At 48.9% G+C, this 26,105-nt stretch overlaps 1 protein-coding gene across 5 annotated transcripts; it reads right to left on the bottom strand.

Annotated features, from left to right (window-relative positions):
- Nucleotides 1–1,192: 1,192 nt before the first annotated feature.
- LOC102098162 (transmembrane protein 151B) lies at nt 1,193–25,351 on the bottom strand. 5 transcript variants are annotated; one of them, XR_010473011.1, is made up of 3 exons: nt 24,277–24,783; nt 2,546–4,488; nt 1,193–2,419 (listed from the first exon to the last, which is right to left on the bottom strand). XR_010473011.1 is itself a non-coding variant. In XM_065064587.1 (2 exons), exon 2 carries the CDS (start codon nt 4,453–4,455, stop codon nt 3,058–3,060), a length of 1,398 nt encoding a protein of 465 aa, XP_064920659.1. In that variant the 5' UTR covers nt 4,456–4,488; nt 24,940–25,351; the 3' UTR covers nt 1,193–3,057. The 5 variants fall into 5 exon arrangements, 4 of the variants coding, with proteins under 4 accessions (XP_064920659.1, XP_064920661.1, XP_064920658.1 ...); XM_065064587.1 differs by lacking the exon at nt 24,277–24,783 and adding an exon at nt 24,940–25,351 and having other exon boundaries at nt 1,193–4,488; XM_065064589.1 differs by lacking the exon at nt 24,277–24,783 and adding an exon at nt 24,827–24,944 and having other exon boundaries at nt 1,193–4,488.
- Nucleotides 25,352–26,105: the final 754 nt, after the last annotated feature.

Here is a 26,105-nt window from a genome sequence, read left to right on the forward strand (position 1 = left end):
AGAGGCTACAGCTCCATGTCTGTGAGGGCTTTTGCAGCTTAGGGATAGCTTCTCAAATAAATGCCACAAAGTTGGGCCAGAACACAAGGAGTGAATTAACAGAAACCCTCTGGGCTTTCCAAACCCTGTCAAGGACACAGCTTGAGAGCTGCTGGATATTACAGTGGCTTTTGAGGACACTGGAAAGGTTAAACCAGGAATAAACCACCTCTATTCCCTGCCCAACCCATCATAATAATGGGATTGCCAGAGCTTGTTCATGTCAGATAATAATACTCTTTAACGTGGCCACTTCTGAGGACCCAAATATAACTCTCCATCTTGAAGTGCATATGGGACCAAACTGGCCATGCTAAGTCCACACGTGGCTGCAGCAGCTACACAAGACTGAAACTCATTCTGCCAGTGTCTGGGCTAAGCTTGCCATAACTGAGTTACGCTGCTCATTTTGGAATTATCTTAGCTGCAACTGAACTCTGTTCTCTTTTAATTTATATTATTCTACCATCTCTTCCTTTCTCGTCTCCCTCCCTATCACTTCCTTCAGTAAAACACTGTGTTGAAATATTCCAGCTTCTCTGTTCCGTGAAGCTTCAGCCTCCTCCAGATCTTACGTCTTCCATATGTGCTGGTTTTAACTTTTTGTGTGAGTTAAGAAAATGACAGGTAACCATGTTAAAGAGTTGAATTTACTTCATCTTCAGAATACAAGTTAATTGAGGATGAATCTGAGCTCTGAGTTCAGGCCTTATCCTTTCCTAGTTTTGAAGCTCCCCACTCTGCCTGGGGGCGGTGGGTGGCACAGTGTAGAATGGAGGACTAGGTCTGGGTCACTGTAGGGTGGATCTAAGTTTGGATTTTTCTGTAGGTTTCAGTGTTATCTAGTTTGGCCCCAGCCCAAACATAATCATTACCCTGAGCCCAAACCTGGTTCCTCCATGTGTCTAGGATGGTTATTCTTTTTTAGCGGTGACAAACTAACACATCATATGTGTTATCTATATTTTGTGATAAATGCCAAGCTGTCAGAATGAAAATGTCACATAAATCATACATATAGTATTTACATTAAAAAAGATCCACTCATAAGAATTTAAACAACCTTCCTGATGGTACCATCATCTGCAAAGGTTACCCAGGTATTGCCAATGTTTCTATTTCTGGAGCTGAAGTAAACACAGCATATCCAAAATGAGTCATCAAACCAAAACATAATGTATTTAACATGGTGCAACAGTCAATGCCATAAGAAATCACCATATAAGTATGCAGAGTTATATATCATCTACACATATGAATATGACTTTACAAGTCTCATATTACATGTAGATACACACAGAACAGACTTGGGAGGAAGCATTTGTTGCCAGCCCCTCTCAGGGCTCGCTTTCTTACCTACTTACTGTAGGGAGTGACAACACTGTTTTTCAAAGTGACTGTATTGCGATTGTATTGCATTCTCCTGTGAGTCACGGTGGATAATAATCTCCGTCATCCACACGACCAAATGGTACGGAGTTGCTCAGCATATGACCATCCCTTGTGGGATGGAGGTTTAGCAGGTGCAAGGTCCCTGGTGGGTCCTCAGTGTGGCCATGAGCTTTTTGGGTTGGAGCCTGGCTCTTGGGGAGGTCTCTGGCCGGGCCAGGAGGGCAGCCCACAGCCCGGAGCACAGTTGTCCGCTCCGTCAGGACTGGACACCTTCTGGGTTTGGCACTGCTGGGACTAATCCGATAGTCTCTGGAAGGCGCTGCACCTGCTCTGGGGGAAGCCTTGTGGGAAGAGCCCAGAGCACCAACAGGAGCGGCTGCTGGGGCTGGCTCCCAGCTGTGCTCCTTGCCCCGGGCTGGGGTGGCTCCGCATCTAGGCACTGGGCTCTAGGCCAAAACCCCTCCCCTGGGCACAGGGAAATCTGCGTTCTGCAACTGCTCTAATAGATGCTGTGGGTGGAAGAGCTTCCTGACAACTCCAGACTCTCGGTGGGAGTGTTAATACTGTATTTACCTTTCCCTCTCCAGCCACTCTCTCCTCATCCAGCCTGTGCTGTTCTGAGCAAGTGGTAGGAATGAAAAAAACACAAACCAGACCCACAGTCCTAAAAATAGTGGCACTAACAGGGCACTGATCTACATTACGGCTCTCAATGATTGCTAAAGGGTGGAGCTGGGCAAGGTTAACTGCACCTGGAAACACAGCAGCGCCTCTGCTGCAGACCCAGCAGGGCAAGGGGAGCAAACGCTTTTTTTTCTTTATTGGTGTATTGGTGTATATCACTGCTCTGGAAAGAAAGTCCTCAGCACTTCTCAGGGGCATAGTCTGTGGCTGTGTCAGCAGTCAGTGACATTTGTGCAGTGAATACCTTATTTTTGCCCAGTGGAAGGCAATCACACCCTGAAAGACATCCTCAGCAGTGAGAAAACTGAAAAAAAAGGAAGATGAAGTAAAACCGAGAGGAGGAAAATACAAAAAAATGAGAGAATAAATGACAGAAGAAAAAAAAAAAAGATCGATGAAAACAAAATAAATAAAATAAATAAAAAAGCACCTTGTTTGGGGCTTGCAGGAGATGACTCAGCGCCTGCGGATCTGAATTATCCTTCTGACTTGACTCTGGCTGGCCACACGCCTCTTGCCTTGCTCTGACTTTCCGACTTTGCAGGGCATCCAAGAGGGCAAATGCACTGCAAAGCGCAGGCTTCCGAAATCCTGCAGCAGCAGCAGCAGTCAAACGCTGTGACTGAAATGTTAAAAAAAAGACTGAGGGTGGGATGGGAGGAGAGGCAGAGAACCGGGGAGCCAGGAAAGGGTGAGGAATGTAAGAGTGCAAGGAAGAGGGGAACAAACTACTAGGGAGACCAGCCGAAGGAGGGGGAGAAGTTCTTGGACATGAGGTTAGCCGCTGGTCAGAGTGACTATGTCCTCTTGCAATGGCAGGAGGAAAATCTGAAGCTTGTCCTGCCAACCTGCTGTGGAGACTGAGGCTTGCAGGTTCCCCATCTGTGGCACCTCTGCAAGCCCCATCCTGGGGTAGTGGAGCCAAGGAACCATGGAGGCCTGTCACAGAGAGGTTTCTAAACAGGAGGAGCGCCTGACATAGAAATGCCGCCTGTCGTGCCCCTCTGGCCTGTGCACAATCAGAACGGGGAAGAAACGGGCGTCATGGTAGGTTGGGGGGTTTTCATTGACAGCGAGCTGGCTGGAGTAGGAGCAGCACTGCTCGTCCTGGCAGCCCCGCTCCGCAATGCTGCTGCTGCGGCTCCTCCAGAGCCCTGTCCTGTGGGAGCCGTGGACGCGGCAGAGGGAGAAGCGGCTGGTGTTGAGGGAGAGGCGGGAGTTGCCGCTGCAGCTGTGGAACGCGTGGCGTGAGAAGATGGAGGAGGTGCTGGAGGCATGGTTGCAGCGTTCGCAGCCGTGGGCTGTCTCGCCATACCGGCACACCGCGTAGCTGTTGTAGGCCGGGGAGTCGGCCAGGTCCATGAGCACAGCCTCTGAGTAGCTGGGGATGAGCTGCCGGTTGGTGCAGATATGCCACTCCAGCTCAGTGCTGTCCTGCGTGGCGTCTCGGGGCATGCGGTACCGGTACAAGGGCTCCTCTGCTGCTGTGGGTGCCGTGTACTCCAGGCCCAGCAGCTTCTCCACGTGGTAGTGAACATAAGCAGTTCGATACTCTATGAGTACCCTGAGCGGCCACGAGATCATCAGGATAGCTGCCACCCAGAAAGCATAGTGAGACACATACCATGGGAGGTGATCCGGATCCCCATAGGCCATCATAAGCTCTTTAAAGTCCACGTTTTTGAGCTGCATGCCTTCTCTCACCTCCATGTAGTCATCCAGCCCCTCAATCTCTGTGAAGAAGTGAGCCCTCTGAGTTAGGTAAGAGTTCTCAGACTCAATATTGGCAAAGCTGAAGCACTTGGTGAACCTCAGCTTGGTGGCTGTGTAGCTCTCTAGGCCCAGGAGCTCCTTGGAGATGTCCTTGTATCCGCAGTGAGAGTAGTCAAACTCAGCTTCAGCCACATGGGTGTTGACCCTCTCGTGGTAGACTTGTGTGGTGGTGTAGGCATCGCCATTGCGGTACCGGGTCACTTGCCGGGTTCGCCGCACAAAGTGGTAGCTGATGGCCTTCCACCAGATGCATGGAGTGGCTTGCTGCATGCGGTTGATGCATTCATAGACACTGTCCACATCTGCCTTATACTGCAGCTCCCTCTTGACGTGGCAGTGCCAGCACTCCACCAGGTACACCACGTACAGCATAGAGAGGAAGGCCAGTGGGATATAGACATAGCCATCCGAGCACGGACTGTCATGGTAGATCATTGACTTGCCTTTGAAGGAGCTATCGAAGCTGAGCTTGGTGACTCGGGCCAGCTGACACCAGGCCACCGCACCCAGGCAGCCATACATGAGGATGGAGAGGAGGAGGCATTTCCAGTGGGACTCCCGGCACATGCAGGCGCTCAGGGACTGTTTCACAGGGCGTTGCTTCAATCACACCACCAGGGAGGGGGAGAGAAAGACAAAGAGAGTGAAGAACCCATCAGTCATGCTGCTTTGTACAATGCACACAGTTATTGTTGCCTTCAAGGCTGCGTCTGGCTTTGCTCTCAACTGCCTGAGGACTGGGATACCACCCTACTTAAAATAAATGTGAATATAAACAGAAACACTGTGCCAGGGACAGAAGTCTCTGGATAAAACTCCTTCCTTTCTTCTTCGTGGCTCTGGGGATGGAATTTGTTTGTGCAGCAGTGACTCACTGTGCCTGCACCCCAGTTGGTCGGGCCCCTCCACAGGGGCAAGACAGGTCTCCATTCCCCTCTCCCTTCCTGCAGTCAGCATCGTCTACGGACCCCACCATCTTCCGAGGCCAAGAGGTCTTTGCAGCACATGCACAGCCAAAAGTGTGGGGCTGTGGACTTGCCCCTTTGATTTGCAGGTGCCCCGTGCCTGGGCACAGTGCTACTGGGGAGGCTGGGGAGCAGTATCTGTTGCAGGGCTGCAGCCCCGTGGGTCGTGCCAGCACAAAGGGACCAGCACTTTGTGGAGCTGGAGCTGCTGCCTGACTCAGAGCTGACTCACACCCAACCCTGAAACCTACCAAATGATCGACACCATTTTTCTTGGAGGTGAGCCATGAGGAAAATTACTAGATTCACACACATTTAGTTGAAAAAAATTGTCAGGATTACAGTACGGTTGCAGCATAGCTTCAGGCTGGTTAGAAGACCGGCTCTGACCTAAAATACCTGTAAGCTTAAGCACTGGAGTTAAGGGTGAATGTATGAATATTTAAAATGTAGCACATCCTTCTCTTTCAACTCTCAAAGTTGGGCTCGAAGTAGAGCTGGAGTTCGTACTCTCATACTCCCACTGCATCCCCCGGGATGGTGTGATTGCAGTTCTTACCCCAGCCATGGTGCAGTGAAACAGCTGCATTGTCATGCTGTGTTGGGCTATGACAAAAAATGCCAAATCGAGCCAAGCAGCTAGTGGAAATGGAGTTGTCTCCCTGCAAAGAGCAGCAGCAGCATGAGTGACACTGCTGGCTGGCAGCCGCCCGTCTGCACAGAGTGTGTGAAGCAAGACCTCCTGCTGCCCTGATAGGTAACGTGGAGGGCTGTCTGCATCCCTCTTGTTACCACCATCCTTTGCCTCCCCTGTAACTCTGAGGAAATGACAGTGGGAAAGCAGATACACACTGATATTCATGCATCATCATGCCCTCTGCTGAGCCTAATTTAATGCAAAAATAGCAGCGCTGTTAGTCCTTCTCCCAAGGGGCCACCTCCAATGTATCAAACTGCTCCGTAGATGCCAACATATGCTAGCTTTGGGAAATGCCTTCTTCCTACAGGGATAAAGTTCTCCCCTAGTATAGCTTATCTTGGACCCACAGCAATCAGGATTCAGTAAGTAATCTTGAACCAGCAAGGAACTTAAGGAGCAGCATATTATGACTCACAAAATAATAGCGCAGTGCCACTAGAAAGAAGAGTTTACTGTCTTCTCAATGAGATGGAAGCATTGGCATCTAATCTGGCAGGGCTATAAGGTCAGATTTAATACTGGTTTTTCTGGTTTGTTTTTTTTTTTTTTTTTTTTTTTCTGGGACAGAGAACCACTTCTAAGTAACTATAGAGGGTCTATAGAGGGTTTTATGGCTTGCTGTGAGTACTGCCAAACTAGATTTCACAGAGTTTGGTTTTGAATTCCTAGCTTCTAATCTGACACTGTATAAGTGCAGAGTAATTTTATTGATTTTAAGGAGCTACACCAGCATTCATCTGCAGGGACTTAGGGCAGAATCTGGCCTTCGATTCTTCCTGTTGCATCCAGAAGTACTCTGTAAAAAAATTCTATTCTTATCCCAAACCTTTTGTATGTGTCAGAATAAAGAATAATTATTCTGAGCTGTATTGTCTTTACAGCAGCCAAAATGGGTGTAGAGAAGCTAAGTGAGTTATTAAGGACACGGTACATAACTTTTCTGTATGTAGGGCAGTGAAAATACCTTTATATGGGTAAAAATAATGCTGTTTTCTTAGCCTTTTGCTGGTAACCTTGAGGAAAGCCAAAAAGTGGCTTTGAGGAGTCTCTAAATGAGCAGAAAAATAACTATGGGAGTTTTGAGTGTGAATCCCAGAGTCTACACACAGTCATGGAGAGTTTCAGCTCTTGAGACTCTTGTCAAATACCCACTACTCTGTCCCAGTGTGGTTACTGCCCCAGTGTAGGCTCCTGACACAGTTCTACACTGGACCCTGGGTCAGAGTCCCAGGTTCTCCTGACTCACAGAAACTGCACCAAGAATCCCTGTCTTCTTTTCTTTGTCTCTTCTTGAAAAGGAATTAGAGTTTTAAAGTGCTACAGTAATGCAAAAATATAGACTGGAATGAAGAATTGCAAACCTCTACCCTTTTTTACCCCTAAGGGTTTTCTAGAGGTGAAGAAAATTCTAAAAATGAACATCTCTCTACTCCACTCACTGGGACTGCGCAGAAGAAAAGAGCTGGGTGCATTCTAACACAGGAATTTAAGTTCACACTCAGGTTTCCACAGGTACCTCTCATGTAGAAGTGCATAGGGTTAATACTGTAAAGAAAGCCAGTGGACCCAGCAAAAGATGTCCAGCAGTCAGTTTTAATGTGAATGCTTAAGTCATCCATGCAGCTTTGGGAACACCAATTTTTTCTGTGACTTATTCGAAGCGCTGTCAGCCTGGCCCTGGGCACAGCCATGCAAGAGGGCTGTCCTGCATCAGTTAAGACTCTATTTGCCATAGGCGCTGCCATCCCCACCTCCCTTTATCTCACTTCCCTTGACTAACAACTTCTCCACTCTGCAGCCCAGTGGTCCAACTTGCAACCCACAGATTATCTTCTGCCCAAAGGGTGATTCAACTAGCCCTGCTGGTTAGGGCTATCAGTAGCCATATCAGAGCAGGCAAATGCCTCCTAATGTGCTTAGCTCCATGAAATGCCATTTCATTGTAGAGGGAAGAGATGGCTCTGGTCTCACCAGTCCTGGAGCAGCACTGAGATGGGCCGGCAGCAGCTCAGAGGCTTGCAGGTCCAACATGACATTTTTGTATGTATTCTCTGGAAACACTTCAAAAATGGTCTTCAAGCCATGGCACTGAAACGGCTGGATCAGCCCAAGCCAGGTTACTGCCACTGTTCTCACTGCATCCTGTAAAAAAGCATCTTCTCTCCTCTTTTCATTAGTAAAGATCAGCAGCCATGGAGCCCACTGCCACATCTCTCTGATTCACTCACCTACCAGTCCAGTTCAGCAGGGTCTTCATGTTCAAAACTCTTTGAGAAAAACATGATTCCTTTCTCCTGGCTCTTTGGACCCACTGTTTCATACTCTCCTTTGTTCCTAAGCAGATCCCACTCTCCACAGGTCCTTGGTTATAAAAGGATCTTTCTTCCAGGGTCTACTCCCACAGCTGTCCCTCCTATTGCAAGTTCTGAACACGTTCATTTGGCATATATGCCCTTATTTCTCCTTCTTTTTGCTGAAATAATTATCTAACACAATCATACTATTAGAAACGCTATTACAGTGTTTGTAAGAAGGACACGAAATAGAACATAATTACAGTAGACGTATCAGACATTCAAAAATCCAATAAGGAAACATATCCTGCCATCTCTTTAACAAATTCATTAATATGTTAAACCAGTGGCTCCCAGACTTTATTAATTAACATACCACCTTCTTGCAAGCATTATGTCTGTGGTGCTACATGGAATTTTCTCCTTTCTGTGCGTAGTGTTTCAGATTGAAACAAGGCAAGCTTGTATTTCTGGATGAGTACAAAAAATGCTTAAGGAAACTAATAATTTCCATGATAACTTGGGCCAGCTGGCGAACAGGAGTTGCGTCCTTTGAGGAATGCTGTGGGATTTGTGTTGTTTTGATGTAGAACAAAAGCATAACCGCTGGAAAATATTAATAGAGAAACATAATTGAAGAACGCAAAGTCAGAGAGCCTGACAGAAAGCCAGAACCAAAGACTGTCCCAGAACCGATGGAGGCTCAGTCACCAGGCACTCTGCCTGCAAGCTAGGACTCACGTATTTGGGTCTCTAACCCAGATCAAGAGAAGTGTCCTTCCTCTCCTGCTTGTTGGGGCTTTGCTTCCAGTGTTGACCCGACAAACCTCCTGACAGAAGCTTAAATGAGACACAGGTTGCCCAGAGAAGTTGTGGATGCCCCATAACTGGAAGTGTCCAAGGCCAGGTTGGACTGGGCTTCGAGCAACCCAATCTAGTGCAAGATGTCCCTGTCCATGGCAGGGGGGTTGGACTAGATGATTTTTGAAGGTTCTTTCTGACCCAAACAGTTCTGTGATTCTACAACCACTTCTGTGAAGACGGATGGCTTTGAAAAATGTTTCACCAAAAGGTCCCAAAGAGCTCTGATGACAGTACAAATTATAAAAATCTCCTGGTTTGGATAGAACACTGTGAAGAAGAACAGCTGAGCTGTCAGTATTATTGTTTATGAATTTCAAGTTGTGTTAAAAACACATACTGTAAATAATGTCTTGCTATAACCTGGCATGCTGCTAAACAGCTTTCAGAGGCCTCCCTTCTCATCGCACCTCACTGGACTGGAAACTCCTGCTAACTCTTATCCAAACTATGCACAATCAGAAGCCAAAATTCACTTTACTCTTCCACACTTAAAAGCAACAACGAAATGGTTCCCAAATTCTTTAGTAGATCTCAGCACAAATGACGAAAATGTCATGGGCAAAAGGTTGCATGTGTGGAGAGGGCTGGGGGCCTTACGGAGAGTGCCAAGGGTTGGGGACAGTCCTGCACTGAGCTGCCCTGGCCCAAGTGGTCAGCCCCGCAGTGCTGCTCCGTGTTTGGGTTGGGATTTTTTTAGCTCATCATTTCCAGAAAGCTCAGGCAGAGCAAAGAATCTGTGTGCCATGCAAAACACAGAGGCAGCTCCACATCCTCCCATGGTCTGTTTTCTGTCTGGTGGCGTGGAGCCTTCTGAGACACTAAATGACAGATGCTATTTAATTTGTTGCCGCGGTTGGTGGAAAACAGTCTGGAAAGCCCTAACTACTGACATAGAACTGGAATTTCAGTTGACACCTGTAGCAGACAGGAGTTTCCAGGCTGGCAACATTTTGATTATTTCTCCTTCAAGAAAGTTCTGTGCAAAACTTAGTTTGCAAATGATAAAACTCCCAGGCAGCATCTGAAAGGGCAATTGCCTTCAAAGACACCCTCCGATGGCAGATGCCCAAGATCAAAGGCAGGTATGTGAGGGCTGGCATGGAGCACACCCACTCAGCTCTTGTCCTGGCTCAACAGCAGCCAGATTGGGTTCTGGCTGCAGCAACCATAATTAAAATAATTAAAACGTGCTCTGTATTGTAGCAGCATGGAGATTTGGGCTGCTAATCTCGCCTAGTGTAAAGGGGTGGAGAGAGAGCAGAGGGGGAGTGCACCGCCTGGCGCGTCCCCGCTCAGCAGCTGGAGCTGAGCGTGCTCTGGTGGCAAGAGCAAGGGACTGATGGCCAGGCTTTCAGCTCTCTGACCCATCCCTTGGCTCCTGGCAAACAAGCATTAGGACACAGGCAGGTAAGTTGTGGCTGATAACCATTCTAAGTGAGCCTGCAAGCAACTGCATTGGGGGTGGCCAAGAATGCAAAAAATTACCTCCATTCAAACCCTGATTTCTCCTTAAAAGGCGTGTTTTAAATGTAAGACTGATGCTGAAGAACCAGAACAACGTATTTTTGGGTGGCCAAATTGTGCTTGTGTCTCTAGGTCACTTCCTCTTGATGGTTACATAAGAAATAATGCATGTCCTGGGGTGCAGGCTGAGGTGGTCAGGGTGTCCCCATTCTTCCAAGTGAGCGCCCCTGCTAGCAGGGGGAGGAAGGGCCACACTCAGAGAAGCCCAGAGTGATTCCACCAGCCCAGGTTTTTGAGTGCCTAACCTGGAACTCTGGTGGCTCTGCTGTACTGGTGGTGTCTCACTGCTCTTGCTGACCTCTGGATATGAGTATGTCTGAGAGTGGGACTCACTCACTGGCCACATGGCTGTCCCTCTGTGATGGCAGGGACCCTTATGATATAATAAAGAGCCAGACAGCTATTTAGCGCTTACAGGTATTCATAGAAATTTCCCCTGTCAACTCTGAAAGGCTATTCTGGATCAAAAAGGTTCAGCTTCTGTTACAACCCAAACTACATTTACAGCTTAAGGCTGGGAGACACTACGCCTCCTCCACATAGTTCCTGCATCTCCCAGGCAATGCAGTTTCACTCTACAGTCCTATGTACTGCCAGTAACTAGTGGCTGGTAAAAGTTCATCTTCCATGAAGACACTCTGCTTTAACTGATAGACTAAAAGAAATGACGAGCCTGCAATCCACTTTGTAATTTGTTCTGGTGATGAAATTTTTCTGCCATTGTAAGTTCGTCCCACTTGAGCCCCCATTCAGGGCAGTGGAGATACCTGTTCTCTGGATAATGAAAGACTCCTTTCATATTAATGAAGATACTTCTCAATTCTAATCATGACACCTCTCACCTGTTTTTTGACAATTTAAATGGGTCAAGGTCTTTAAGTCCTTCACTGTGCAGCCTTTTTTCCAGCTCTTTTTGGTGCTCTGCTCTCTCTCCAGCACCTTGAGATCATTCTTAAATGTGTACCCTATAAGTGGATACAGGACTTCAACACTTTATTTCACTGGCATCATACCAAAACATAAAATCAGCTCCCATTCCCACTCATTCCCCCTTTTTACTGTCTCAAAGAGTTGCATTAGTAGATTTTTGGCCAGCACCACCCTGGGGGTTCATGCTCAACCACTCACCTACTTTGCTACCAGGTATTTTTTGAGTCAGTTTCTGAGGACAGCTGAAGGGCTGGCTGCACGCTCCACCCTGAAATGTGTAACTTCAGATTTGGCTTTGGATTGAATAATTAAATTATCGAATGAATGAAGCAGATCCCTCTGTAGGACTGTGCTCGTCAGATCAGCCTGCTAATATTCATGCCAACTGTATCTGTTACCAGCAGTGAATTCATCCTTATTTCCAGTGCATAGTGTCAAATCTGGTAATTATTCCTGCACAATTCTGATGATCTAATGGCTAAATACCCTATTAAGTTATACAAGACAACTATCTTCATGAAGCTAAGTGTCAATCATAAAAACAAGACTGTGGGTGTTACATGAACACTGAAGTGCTCCTCACACTTCCAGTACTCACTGCCAGGAGTAATCCCACATGCAGCCCTAGACACAATACTAAGAGAAACCCTCCCAAAGCTTCAGTGGAACACATTATTACCTAGCTTGCTGTTGCTGTACTCTCTTCATTAGTTGCTCTATTTCGCTCCAAAAGTAACTGTATGGCAGTGTGGGCTTGAAGCATCTGTTCTTTTTCTAGCTGCCTCAGTACTGTTTACAGCATGCAAATAGCTACAGCGACAAGAAACCTCTTGTTTTGTCCATTTCTGATTTTGACGGGCAAAAAAAATTTGAACTGGAAGTCACCAAACTGACCCCAATACAGGGGGAGAAATAGTATGCAAAGTCCAAAGGAAGTGAATCAATCTATTTTAGAGTTACAGTCTTTAAAAATTTGATATGTAACTTTGCCTTATGTTTACTATTTCTCTGTAGCTCCCTATTGACAAAAGGACTTTTTTATCTTCTGTCAGACTTAATGCTTCAGTCTCTTTGAACAACTCCAGCATGAGCTGTATAAGCGGGAAATATGCTGCCACAGCTTGAATTTATTGTACTGTTTGTTTTGTGAACAGTTTGAGGCCCAAATTTGACGGTCTGTGTCTGGTTCGCAGTCAGATATCTGGGTTCCCCATTTTCAAAAGCATTAAATTTCTCCTTCAGGGAAATCATGCCAAAAATGTTTCCTGTCCTTTTAAACCCCACGTGTGAATGTGTTTGCCCTTGCTGCTGACATCAAGAGCTGCAATTTTGCTGAAGCAAAATGCTATCATGTCTGAAAGGAAAGAATGAGAGAAAACAGAGGCCAGTGAAGATGTGACCTGAATGGAAACAGAGAAATGAAGGGGAACCACAGGGGGTGGGGAGAGGTGGAGGACAGCAAAGGATAGCCTGGACATGCTCCGAATGCCGGTGCCACCAAGGCAGGGGAAGTGCGTTGGCAGGCGAGGACAGAGACCGGCCAGACCGGGCAGGGGCAGCAGGGAACTGGGCCCAGAGAAAGGACCTGGGAGGGGATCAAATGGGGAAACACTGAATCTGACAGCACCAACGCATCCCACAAGCCAGCAGAACTCCCAGCCTATCTATGACCTGGAAAGCAGTGCTCCTGAGCGGCTGCTTTCTAGTCACAGGAAAGTTCTCCAGAAAACAGATCCATGCCCCCATCTCCTCCCCACAGCCTGAGGGTGGGATAAGGTTGTGCTAAACTGGGGCAGAGACTCCCATGGAGGTGACAGCATGTTGCAGGCCTGACGCTGCAGCTGTGTCTCAGCGAGATCTGTGGCATCACAGCATTCTGCTCTCTGCCAAGACCTGGCTTCGGGGCTACAGGGTGACTTTATCAATGTCTTCAACAACAAAACGACCCCACAGCTCAGGATTACTCATGTGAGCAAAGAGTCAATCTTATATTTTTCTGCTTGTTTTTTTTACCCCTCTTTTACTGAGCAAGAATAATCTTCTTGCCCATGGGGAAAAAAAGAATGGGTGAAAGACTGACATAGAACTGAAAGAAAAGAAATAAAAGTAGAGAAGCAAGAAGAAAAAAACAGGGATAAATTAATACCAGTCATAATTTCACTTGTCTCTCCAGATTTATACAAGTGATTAATATATTCCAATGAGACACATGAAAGGGAAAGAATAATCAATAACCACAAGTCACACACTTTGGCAGGTGGTGACCTGCCTGGATGAAAGCAGATTTTTGTCTCTGCCTTCGAGACCTCTTCCATCTTGAAAGAGAGAGGGCAGTGGAAAACATTGCACCTCCTGATGCACATGGCAGGACATAACACAGAGAGGACCACCAAGTCCTTGCTAGGCAAGCCATGGGCTGTGCTGTTAACCATAACTGAGGTGAGCTCTGACACCAGGACCAACCTCTGGTGCTAAGAAACACTTCACCATTTGTGCAGTGGACAGACATGATGCAAGAAGAGCAAGGAGATCTCTGCCTGCCTTCCCCAAGCAGCTGTAAGAGACATGGGTGCAGATATAACCTTCCAGCTACTGAGGTGATCCTGGTAAAAGACTGGCCCAAGAAGTCTGGGGTGACCAAGGAGAAGACAATTGCAGGAGAAGAGTCAGAGTACAACCTTTTGTGGCCTTCCAGGGTCAAGTGAACTCCTTGGTCAGATACTCATTAGTACAGGGAGGAAGGAGCCTGCAGGGCTGTGCTAAACCACACGTTGGTGTGTGACAGGCAGAAGTGCTCCTCCACCATATGACTCAGTCTGGGCACCACTTGGGGCATCGATAATAAGGCCCGGTGAGGGAAAGGGGAGATATTATTAATACAACACTCACCTCATAAATCCCCTCCTGGGGAACTGGAAACAAAATCCTTCCTGCCATCCGTCTTGAACAGCAAGACGCCCATTACCCTTCACTCATGCTAAGCCAGTAGCAAGTGCTCTCAGCATGGCTGCCAGCATGGAGGGAAAGGGAAATATAAGAGGTAGAAGGTAACAGAAAAAGTCATTTTGCATCAAAGAAAATTTTCCTCCAGTCCTTGAACGTATAGGACATTGGTTGCTGTATGTATGTTTTGGATACACCATTTGCTCTTCTGCCACAAAACTCCTATGAGAATGAAAACTTTCTGCAGGTGGGCGCTGTGACATCAAAGCCAAGCAGAAAGGATGCTACCTGGTTTGAAAAAAATAACCTGCATGCACTCCACATGTTTGTAGCATCACTGACTCAGGCATTCGCTTCGGCAGTTGCCCTCCTGTGGTAAACAGGGATCACTTGGTTTCTTGTTAAGTCCATGCAGAGATTTAATCTCCTCCTTCCATTGACAGAGCTGTCAGGGGAAATGTCTCAGGGTGGGAAGGTGCACAAAATGGCAGCAATAAATTCTGTCCCCCACAGACCCTATCGCAGGACAAGACAAACCATGAAAAAGCACAAATCTTGCTGATTCACCTAAATTTCAGATACTTGGACCCCCCTGAAGTACTATACAAAGACAGACTGTTATTTCACACCATTGACCTTCATGAATTCAAGCTAACATCTAAAGAAGAGGAAAGCAGAGGTCAAGACAGAAAGAGCCTCCAGTCCTTTAAAATGTCAGATTCAGCAGTAGCTCTTGCAGGATACTTCTGAGTTCTTCAAGCAGACATAAAGGAAAACCCAGAAAAGAAAGACATTTGGATACTGACCAATATATATGCCACATATCACAGCAGGATGGGAAAGCCACTATCTAAAATACAAGGGTACGTGTGCAAGTGGTGTGAAGAATTTGGCCCCAGCCACATCTGCTGGTGATGCTCCCACATATTGCTCCAAGGAAAGCTGTGCAGTTGCACCTTCAGCGCCAAGGAATCCTAGCAACAAAGTGGTCACCATTTGCAAAATAGAAATCAGGGCTATTTTAGTGGCAGCCTCCTACAAGCTAGCAAAAATGCTATACTAACAAAATTATCCCTTTTCCCCCCAAATTGCTGATGGTGCTGCCACTGGCTTTTGACTCAGCAGCAAAACAAAGAGCACATTCTGGGGGCAGAGGCTTTTTCCCAGTAACGTTAATGATCAGAATGAGTTCAGTGGGAAAGAAAAGCTGGGTTCAAGCTGCCTCAAAGCAAACAAGTAGTTCAAAGAACGTTTTTTTTTGTCCTACACTTTAAGCATACACATCAGATCTAGCTCATATACCTCACTCCCTTGCCTTGAATATCAGTGCCTTGAATACCTAGTAGACACAGGGTAATTCTTATAGGTATAACAATGTGGTTTACCTCAACACTTAGCAGTCAACTGATAAAAGCAACACACATGCTCAGGAAAGCTCCTGGGATGCAGTTCCTTGCCACTGCCAGATTAGTGAGATGGAGTGATTGGCATGAGATGTAGCTGTGCCACTCGGTATTTTGCAGCTTGCCTCATGCCCAGCCAGCTGCTTATCCCCACCACAGCCAGCGGCCAGCCCTGCTGCATGCAGGGTTCTGGGCAGGTGCTCTTGCCCCTGCTCCTGCGCTGCAGGGAGCTCCTGGAAGAATTGATGGCAATGCGCGTCTGTCCTTCTGTCCATCCTGTGGCTGCAGAGCAGAGTGATCCACGCCTGGGCAGGAGTGTGCTCCAGCCTGAGTGCCAGACTCCGCTGCCTGCGCCCTTGGGCAAGCTGCTGGTGACACAGAGGTGCCACAGCCCCAGGGAACGGACTTGGTGCAGCCTGCTGACAGCACTGGTGTTAGCCATGGCTTCGCTGACATGAAGGGAAAACAGACACCAAGGGAAAGCAGTGGGGCTGCTGGGACCAGCTCCCATTGCTTCAGTCTGGGAGGGATGGGGAGAGCAAGGAGGGGAGAGGGAAGAGTAGCTAGCTGCTGGCCCCTGTGTGCTTGACTAAGTCCCAGCTGGGTTCAACAGGAATCCTATAATACCTGTTTCACACCCACCTTCACTCACAAGATGCAGCTCTCCAGGGGTAGGAGAGGAGTGAGCAGTGAGAGGAGGCCGGTGATACTCCGGCAGGTGTATTTTTCTTTTTTGCTGAGCAAAAAAAACAGCCTACAGCAGTGGATGTTAGAGCCATAGTTCGGTGGTCTACTAAAGCTTGTCCCTTCCTAGTCCTGGGTCCCTAGGGTTGCAGGTGCTCTCCCCATTCTTGAAAAGCGCATGTCCTGAGCTTTACTGTTCTCATCATAGCCACAGGTCCTGTGTGCCCTGCCCGATCTTCCCGCTGTCTCAACACGGGGAAGTGAGGGACTGAGCCAGGCTGGACAACAGCCACACACCGGTTTCCCTGGGGCGAAAGAAGGGAGGCAGAAACAGACAGCCTTGTGAGGAGGAAGCCCAGCAGTCAGTTCCTCATCAGCTATTTGCAGCATAGTCACTGAATGCCTCCGTTTAGAGACTTTGCAAATGAGAAAAACAGTTCATTCTTATTAATAGCATTTAATCTTTGCTTACTCTGAAGGAACACCTTGAGATTTATATGGGGGACAGAAACATCTCTCAGGTTCTCAGAAGAAATATAATCCAGGACTCATCCAAGCTCCAGTGAAGTCAGGGGAAGTCTTTTAAAGTGAACTGTGAATAAAGCTTTGCCCAGAACCATTAAGTTTTATTTTTATTCTCACTTTTTAGCAAAGCTGTCCTGTCATCTAGTAAAACCAGAACAAGGTGGCTCTGTGATTTGACCTCTCAGCCTCCAGCCTTCCCATTTCCCATGTGTGAACTCCTAGCCACTCTTCAGCCAAGGACTTGCCAGCCCCACAGAGCTGGGCTGCCGTGGATCTGGCTGTGGCTGTGCCAGCTCCCTGCCGCTGCTGAGCTGAGCATCCCTCATGATAACACCCAGCCACTGCTCAGGCTTCAGCTGCTCTGTCAGATTCAGGGACTGTGTTTACCCACCTCTGCACCTTTTTGAACACAGCTGGGACCTCAGTGCTGTCAGGTTTTTTTATAATGATGCTTCTGTTAAGATGAGGTAGTATCCCTGCAGCTAATGCTTCCCTGTGAGAAAAGAGGCTTCATCATAAATATCACTTCTGTCTCCCTCTTGCTTCTCTCTTCTATCTCTGCAAGACATTCCGCAACAACGTGACAGCACAGCAGGTGAAAACTTCACTCAAAATTCACTTTAAAACCTAATGGTTAAAAGGGATACTGGGAGCCAGGACACATGGATTTTATTTCTTGACTTGACTTTGACCCATGGCATGGTTTCAGCACACCTTTTTATATCTCCCAAAGACACTGAAAAAATATCACTTATAAAATGCTGTCACATGAGCATTGCAGCAGCACTCTCCAGGAAGGCATCTCATCTGCACGTGAGCTGTCACATCCTGCCACTCTGAGTACCAGCTGGTGGGAATCAGGGGATTTAGCTCCTGCCCTGGCCTGCTGACAGACAGTCCCCTGCAGACGACCACGGCAAACCTTAGGCCTGCGGACAGACTCCCATCGCCACCCTTTCAGCACAAGTCCTCACTACTCCCTTCCTCCACCATGTACTGGCACTTCTGGCTGGCCACCTCACCTCCAAACGGTGACCGAGGGTGTTTTTCTCCAACTTTTTGGTCCTCAGAGGGACCCCCAAGCTGTCAAAACCCTACTGGCAGATTCTAACACCCAGCCTCCATGGTGCCTCGTGCTCCCCCTGCCCATCGCAGGGTGGGGGAGATGGCACGACTTGTGCCTGTGGCCACTCAGGCTCTTCCAGCTCTTGTACTCCAGGACACACTGTTCTGGTTTGTGAGACCTCCTCAAAGTAAGATGCTGATGCCTCATGCTGAATCACTTTTGTTACCAGCTAACCAAATGTTGTACTCCACAATTCCCAGCCCAGCTCCTAATGGCAATCTATAGCATGGGTACAAAGGACTCCAGCCACTAATGGGTGGCCACAAATCACTTCTCTCCCACATCCAAATATGCTGTGACCTGCAGAAGTCTCTGACTGAGCCATCTTCTTCCCTGATTATAGCCAGATTATGCAGACCCCACATTTGCAGGACACCCCAATTACTGGTCGTTAGCTTTCTTGTCAGGAGCGTGAACCTTTGTGACCTGCCATCCTTTGCTGTCAGCTCCCACTAGTTACCACTCTCACCAGCCAGTTGTTTCCAGATGCTTTCTTCCCTGTATTACCAGTCTTTCCTTAACAAAGCCTTGACTGGCTGGATGCTGAACTGGGATGTACAATACCTCAGCCGTACAGAAAAGGTGCTATGTGTGAGTTGGGATTTCCTGTACATTATTCACCTGATGCAAAGTCACAGAAGTCAAAAGCTCAGGCATCTTTGGGGGGGTAAGCCCCTCCATCCTCTCCTGGTGGCACACATGGCACTGTGAGAGTGGCTGCCAGGTACACCAGACACCACTTCACAACCCTCACCCAGCTCTGGGATGGCTGCCAGCCTCCTGGTGCTGCCGAGCTGCCGGCACCACACGCAGCCAGACTCCCCCAGCCTTCCCACTCGCCATCTGTCCTGCTCCTTCCAGGCACTTCTCCTCCCAGCTTTTGCGGCTGTGGATAAGATGTGCTGTGGGCAGTGCAGTCGGTGCTTAGGGAGGAGCCGGTATGGGCGGCCTCTGCCCCTGACCTGCCCCGTGGGCTCGTGTTGGCAGAGACCCTGTGGGCAGCGGCAGCATCCCTGCTGTAACACCTCCTCAGCTGTTCTGTCCAATGCTGCTTACATGAAGTTAGCCCATTAAGAGTTTTGGGTAGTTAACAAAGCCACTGTAGCAACTGTGACCTCAAAGATTCACTGTGTGCTATTTTTAACTTTACAGTTTTTAAGCTCAGAGGAGCTTGATGAGTGATTAGAGTCTGAAAGTGAACTCTTGAGTGAACTGTATTTTCCATGATTAGAATTTAAAAACTAATTAACTACTTAACCATGCTTTTCCAAAAAGCAGAACTCCTGCTGTAAGTGAAAAATCAAACACAGACTTATCTACAGTGTCACTAACAACTGAAAAGGCCTTATAGTGCTGACGATAGCTCGGCTGCCACTGCTTTTGGTGTTAACTCACTACTGTGTTTTAGGACACAGCTAGAAACAAGTCCCACTCACTAGAGACTTCCTGGGGACATTTCACTCTTTTGAATCTCCATTTCCACAATGTTCCTGGTCACTGACAATGATCTGAGCTATTTTCTTTCAAGATGTAGAAACAGATGAGAGGAAGCCTCCTGCTCTGTTCCGGAGGAGAAGATACCTCCTACCTCACTCTTGCAATGGCTTGCAATGATTGAAAAGCATCCTTGGTATCCACATTTCCCTTCTGGAGGGAGATAATCTTCTGGGGTCTCCGAAATGAGAAAGGGAGAACAAGGAGGGTATTTGAGGTTTCAAAAAAGTGTACAAACTCATTGCTTTTCCACGGGTATCAGGTGACTGTCTATCTACCATTAGAAACCAGGTCTGGAGGGGACCTACCACCGAGTCACCTGGTTTCTCCTTCTCCTGTGAGACAACATCTACATACCTAACAGCTATGTGCCTAAATTGTCCTTATAACCCTCCAATATCAGAGCTCCACGAGCTCCCCAGTCACTTAAGCCCAGCACTCCATTGAGAGAATTCCCTTCCTGGAGGGAATTGGGAAAGTCAGTCAGAAGGAGAAACTCATTTCTGTCTCAGCTGTGGTGGCGAGGGAGCACTAGCAGTCAGAGAGGATGGAAGACTTTGCCTGTAGAAGCCCATTCACCTGAATCCCAGGCTGCCCTTCAGAGCTCAGACACACGCATTTGATGTTTCCTATCTATTTTTTTTAAACCCTCGACAGCTTCTCGTGTAAAATGCAGAGAAGACAGACAACTTCAGGGCACCAAAACCAGACACGTGATCAGAAGATAAAGTGGGACAGCGAAAAGAACAAAAGCAGAATAAAGATGTGATGCCTCAGCATCGATTTTCTTACAACAGGATCTGCAATGCAAATACTGCCTGGAACTGCATGATCATGAAAAAAAAAAGCTTTCCAGTTCCTCTGATGCCACTATTGCTGGACTTATTCCTTTGTCTCTATGAGGGAGACCATTTGGATCAAGAAATGAGGTGCACTCCTTGGTTTCTGTCTGCTGAACAAACAGGCAGGAGAGGTAAAAATGGGCTTGTCCTGTTTGACCCTCACACAAGAGGGGGAATATTGTGCACTGCATAAAAAGTAACTAGTCAATCATACTTGCTTGGGATGCTGACCGCCTGCCAGCAGGCTAAGCAGCAGCTATCATTCAGGGCGTTAGCTGAGCAAGTCTTTTGCAAAAGGTTTGGAAGTGGTTTTGAGGGGAAGGAAAAGCGGAGCTTCCCCAGGACCCATGTCTCATGTTTTCTGCTCTCCTCCGAGCAGAGGCCATTGGGTCAGTGTCCTGCGTAGCTCTTGGTGGGGAGGTTTACAAGCGAAATAGCCCCTCTCTGGTGACTGGTACCCAATGGTCCCTCTGCAGCTTCTGCTTAAAAGGTGGCAGGGAACAACACTAACCTCTATCACAGGCCCTGTGCCCTCTCTCCTCTCCATCCCCTGCTCTTGGGTTTGTTTCTCTTGAGCACAGAAGTCCTGGGGATGACAACAGGCCTCTAGAGGAAGATATCGTCAGAGAGGCAGTGGGGAGCAAACAGGCTCCTGCAAGGGAGGGAGCTTCATCAGACCACGGGGAACTGCTGGTGAGGAAGCTGTACCTACAGCAGGCCTGATAAACCTGAGAGGGTCACCTGCCTCACCTCCCCCACCACCTCTCAGCCCCATGAGTACACCTCAGTCCATAGATGGGGACAACATAAAGGCACCCAGTCTAAGTTCTAATGGGCTTTGTGCCTGATGTTTTTAAGGCCATCAAATAAGTCTTGACAAATAAAATAAATATATTTGACATTCATATCAGGGGAAAGGAATAAAAAAGCTGGAGAACTAAATGGAGTTAATTCCTCAAGCAGAAGATGTCTCTCCAGTGGCATGCTTAAGAGGAAAGGATGCAGCCACTTTTTGACCTGACAATCTGTGAAGCTGTAGCCTGCAAGCAAAGCAGTATCTTTATTTTCCTAACTTGTAACACCTTTGAAGCCGTTGTGACCACAAATAGCACTTTTGAAATGAGCTCCTGTTGTGTTTTGCCTTGGCAGTAAAAGGCAGATGAGGCATTCTGTAACATCTCTGTCAGTGAGCTGATGACCATGGGTTTCAGGAACATCAACCCATGAGGTTTCCCCCCTTTTATTTAAATAGCTTAACTGATTATACTATGTCATGCCCAATTAAAGGTTTTACATATGGAAGAGAAGATAAAACTGGGTATGGACAACTGCTGTTTGACTCTGCCAGTACAGACAAGACAAATACATATTTCAAAATGTCAAGTGTGTGCTTTCAGCTTTCTTCAGTGATTACTCGGCTATGGAAGCAAATAAATGATGTTTGTACTCACCAGCTTCACTTTCCTGAAAAAGAAAAACAATTTCTGACCAAGTTTTAAAGATTTAAATATTAAGACCATTTCCCAATTTAAGTGTAAATTGGCAGAAATGCAGAAAAGTCCCTACTGACTCTTCAATGTAGGTGTAGGTTGTCACAGTAATAACTAAGACAAGAAAAACCACTAGTCTGCAGCTTAACCGGGGCAGTACAGAGCAGCAGGTTCTGCTACCTCAGGAAAGAAAGCCAAGTCAAATATGTCCAGAAAATCAATGTACAGCAGTAACTGCTGAAACATTTGGAAAAACACATCCTTTACATTCCCTCCTCTGAAAGATCTTGGTTCTTTTTTGCAGGAGTTGATGGAATGGTAAAATCCTACACCACGGCTGTTCCAGATCATCCAGCTCGAGCAATCGATATCTCAACAGAAAAAAACCCAAATCAGAATACTGGCAGCTGATCTGAGGGCTTGCTCTGACATTCAGCAAAGTCAGCAGCAAATCTGAGTGGTCCTTGGCAGAAGAGGACAAAGGCCGCAGCAGGTAAGTGAACAGCCTCTCTCCTTCCTGCTCCACAGCTGCACTGTCCTGCTTTCAAGAACAAAAACTTAGACTTCAGACACATTCTCTCTTACCAGCTCAGAGTTTTATCTCACATCATTACCCAATAGAGGAAATTTTTAGTTACCGTTAAGATCTAAGACCATGCTTTTTGATTTAAGTGAAATGTATAAATGGCAAGACTAATAGAGAAGCCTGTGAAATGCCCATTTAATACTGGGCATTTAATTGCAACTGCAGGTCCAAGCACAAAAAGACTACTTACATGGAGATGGACAAAGGATGAGGAAAAGACCAATACTGTAGGATTGCAGTGTTAAGATATCATTGTTACAGGAACTTAAGATATTGACTCAATGTGCAAATGTTTGTGTCAGAACAGAAGAAAAACTGAGAACAGGGTGAGTGAAGTAAGATATAACGGGCTTAGCAGAGAGATCAAGTGCTCCCACGTCTAGAAATGGCTTGGATGTTTTTATGGCAAACTTAATCTATTGGAAAGCCTTCTGTAGCTCCTGGTCATAGACCAAATAAATCAAAAAATCCCTTCCAGCATTAACCATCTATTGATCTTCTGCAGGGTTGTAATTACATTGGGGAGCTCTACTGTTGGAACAGCAGCTGTATCCTGGATTCAGTCACAGCTCTTCACAGTGAGCTGTGTCACAGGTGTTTAGAAAGCAATTGTACAGGAGAAAAACCCTAATTTTCATCCACGGAGGACATTTTTTTCAACCTGAGCTGCAAAGTCTGTTTTCTTTTATAAGTACTTCAAAAAGTGCTGTTTAGTTGTAGTCTAAGTATGCTGCAGCTTCAGATAGGCTTTTTTGAGGCTACCAGATTTTGACTACAGGACCATGAGGCTGTTGATGAGCCATGGGACCTGTTAACAAAAGCTTTAAGCAGACTAACTGCACACAGCAATGTTCTGGGGTTGCTTTAACTTCTGTTTTTGGTTTTCGCTGCCTGCTTTAAGGCTGCTCTCTGCATTCCTGCGAGCATGTACATTTAACTCTGTATTATGAAGAAAGTAAAATCACTTCTGTAATCTGCACGTGGATTACACAACGTAAATGGCAGACCTGTCAAAACAGCTGGGAGCAAAGGCTACATTGCGCGTAGAAAAAAATCTCAGGCACTCCTAATCTAGGAGATTTTGTTGTCCCGAATGTGCAGGACTGTACATGCGTTGTCACTTACCGCCACAAAGCCCTGCAGTTCCGTCTGGCCAATGCCTTGTGGCTCAGGATTTTTTGAGTCAACACCCAGCTACATCCATCATTCCCTCCCTGTGATGTGCAAGGCCACAGTAAGCGCTTCCCAGCTGAAGAAACATTATCAAGCTGTATTTTCTATAGAGTTTTCTATTACAGATTAGGCAACAGGAATGCCTAGGCCCCAAGGGAAAAGGAGAGGGATGGCCTCCTCCATTGACCCAAAACACTTGAAAGTCACGGAGCTGCAGGCTGCAAACCTCTTACCACCCTCACTGTGTCTGTCCCTCCTGCCAGTTACACCAGCGCCTCGCAGAGCTGCAATTTTCCTGACCGTTTCAGAAGTCCCAGGGAAGCAGCAGGCTCACCTAGGCCAAACCCCAAGGGGCGTATTTAGCCGAACTTCCACAGACCAGGCCTCCTTTCCCCCCACCGCATCGCATCGGTGCAGAACTGCTGCCCGAGGCGCCAAGCCACCGCCCCGAGCCCAGCACCGGGACCAGGGCTGGGCGCCGGGGGGCCGTCGGTAAAACCCCGCTGCCAGCGGCCGCCCGGCTGCTGCTACCCCGCCGGCCCGGCGAGTCCCGCCGGCCACCCCGGCACTGCACCGGCGCGGCACCGCACCGAGCACCGCACCGCGGCGGCTGGCGGCTGCCCCCGCGGCGCGGCTGCAGGTAGCCGGGCGAACAGGCTGTGGCTGGCTTCCCGGTTTCCCTCAGCTCCGCTGACATCCCCAGCTGGGGCACCCTCCTCCCGCCGCGGCTCCCCGGCATTTCTCCACGCCCGCCCCGCAACCCGGCCCCGCGGCGGGGCTGCCTTTGCCCCCCTGGTCCTCCCGGCTCGGCCCGGGGTGGGGCAGGCACCCCCGCTGCCGCTCACCTCCTCCCGCACGGCGGCAGCGGGCCCCGGCGCGGGGGTGCTGCCCGGCCCGCTCTCAGCAGCCGCCTCGGCTTCCCCCTCCGAGGACATCCTTGGCCATCACCGGCAGTGGCGGAGGCGGCGGCGGCGGTGGGGGCTGCGGGGCCCCGAGACGGCGGAGTCCCCCGCGGAACCCCCCCTGCACCCGGGCTGGGTCGAGCCGCCCCCCGCGCCCAGGGTCGCCCCGCCGGGTGCTCCCGGCTCCCTCCACCATCCCAAGCAGGCGGGCAGGGAGGGAGGGAGGCGGCGGAGGGGAGGAGAGAAAGACGAGGCGGAGGGGGGTGCCCCTGCGGCTCCCGGCCTCCCCTAGGTGGGCAGGCGACCGCCCGGCGGCTCCCGGCGCGCCTCTGCGGGAGGCTGGGAGCTGCGGGGTGCGCCCTCCCCTCCCGGGGGACGCCCTCCCAACCCCTACTCTCTTCGGGGCGCCCCCGTCCTTCCCCTCCCAGGAGGGCCCCCTCCCCTCTCCTTCTCGAGGTGAGCTTCACCCCCCACCCCGGGATGCGCCCCCTACCTCCCCGGGGTGCACCCTCGCCGCCGGCCACCCCCCCCTCAGCGCATCTTCATATCTTCACCGCCAGCAGCTCAGCACCGGCCACCCCTCCCGCTGTTCCCCAGAGCCCGCACCTTGCCCGGGCTGACACCCCTCGGCGAGACGCGGCCCGGCAGCAGCAAGTGGAGGAGGAGGAAGAGGCGAAGGTGGAAGGCTGCCCGGGGGGAGCGCTTCCGCACGGAGCAGACAGACAAACCTGCCCGGCGCCGCCCGGAGATGCCCCGCTCCCCTGCCCGGTCGCTGGACGCCCGCACTGGGAGCAGAAAGCGACGTTGTCGGGACCGAGCCCTGGGGCTGTCCCGGCCGCTCCAGGCTCGGCCGAGGAGCAGCAGCAGCCGCCCCTTTTACCCTCATCCCTCGCAGGCCGATTTCTGCTGCACCGGTGCGGCTGGAGCGCTGGCGCGGAGCTGCCCCAGCACCTCAGCCCTGCTGCCCACCTTCACCTACTTTCCCCCGGAGGAGCAGCTGGCAGAGGAAACGAAGGCACCCTGCTGCCCCTTCCCCTTCCTCCTCTCCCTGCTGCCTGAGCGTTTCCTACAGTCTCATCTGCCTCCACCACAGGTCTCCCCCACACAGGTCTCCCCCACACAGGTCTCCCCCGCATGACTGCAGCCTCCTGCAAACTCCTTGCTCTGTCAATATTCCTTCCTCCCACCTGCATCCTGCACTCAGCACATCCAGTCATTATCTGCTCTCCTGCTGACCGGGACTAGTGTACTGCACCATCTTATCTCTGCATGTTTGCTTCATGTTTCATTACACTCTTGTGAGGCTAGTCTCATTTGATCTGGTTCTCTATCTGTGCCCTAGAGCAGTATATATTTTAAATGCTTCATAAAATCTTGCAAACAGGCAAGTGAGTACACTTGAAGCATGAACCTTCACTTTAATATTTGTACCTCAACTCCTGCCACAACATTTGCCACAACAAATGCTTGCTGCTTTTCAGGCATGCTGCTCTGGAACACTCCACTCTAGACTCAAGGCACCCAGTCTGCATAAGAGGTTGATTAGAGGGCTGTAGAGCAGGGAATGGTGCTTGGTGTGTGAATGTAGAGAGAAAAAACCCCCGACGTTGGAATTTTGTAGAAGTGTTGAGGTCTGCTAAATCTGAATTTCAGGATATTCATTGCATTGGACAAGTCTTGGCTGATACCAAATGGAGAAACCCAGCCATACTAGGAGGTGCAGGATGTCCATGAGGGTCAATTGACAAGTTCCCTTTGCCTCCTGTGCCTCT

This window comes from Columba livia, chromosome 5 (genome assembly GCF_036013475.1).
Source record: "Columba livia isolate bColLiv1 breed racing homer chromosome 5, bColLiv1.pat.W.v2, whole genome shotgun sequence".
In the NCBI taxonomy this organism is placed as follows: Eukaryota; Metazoa; Chordata; class Aves; order Columbiformes; family Columbidae; genus Columba; species Columba livia.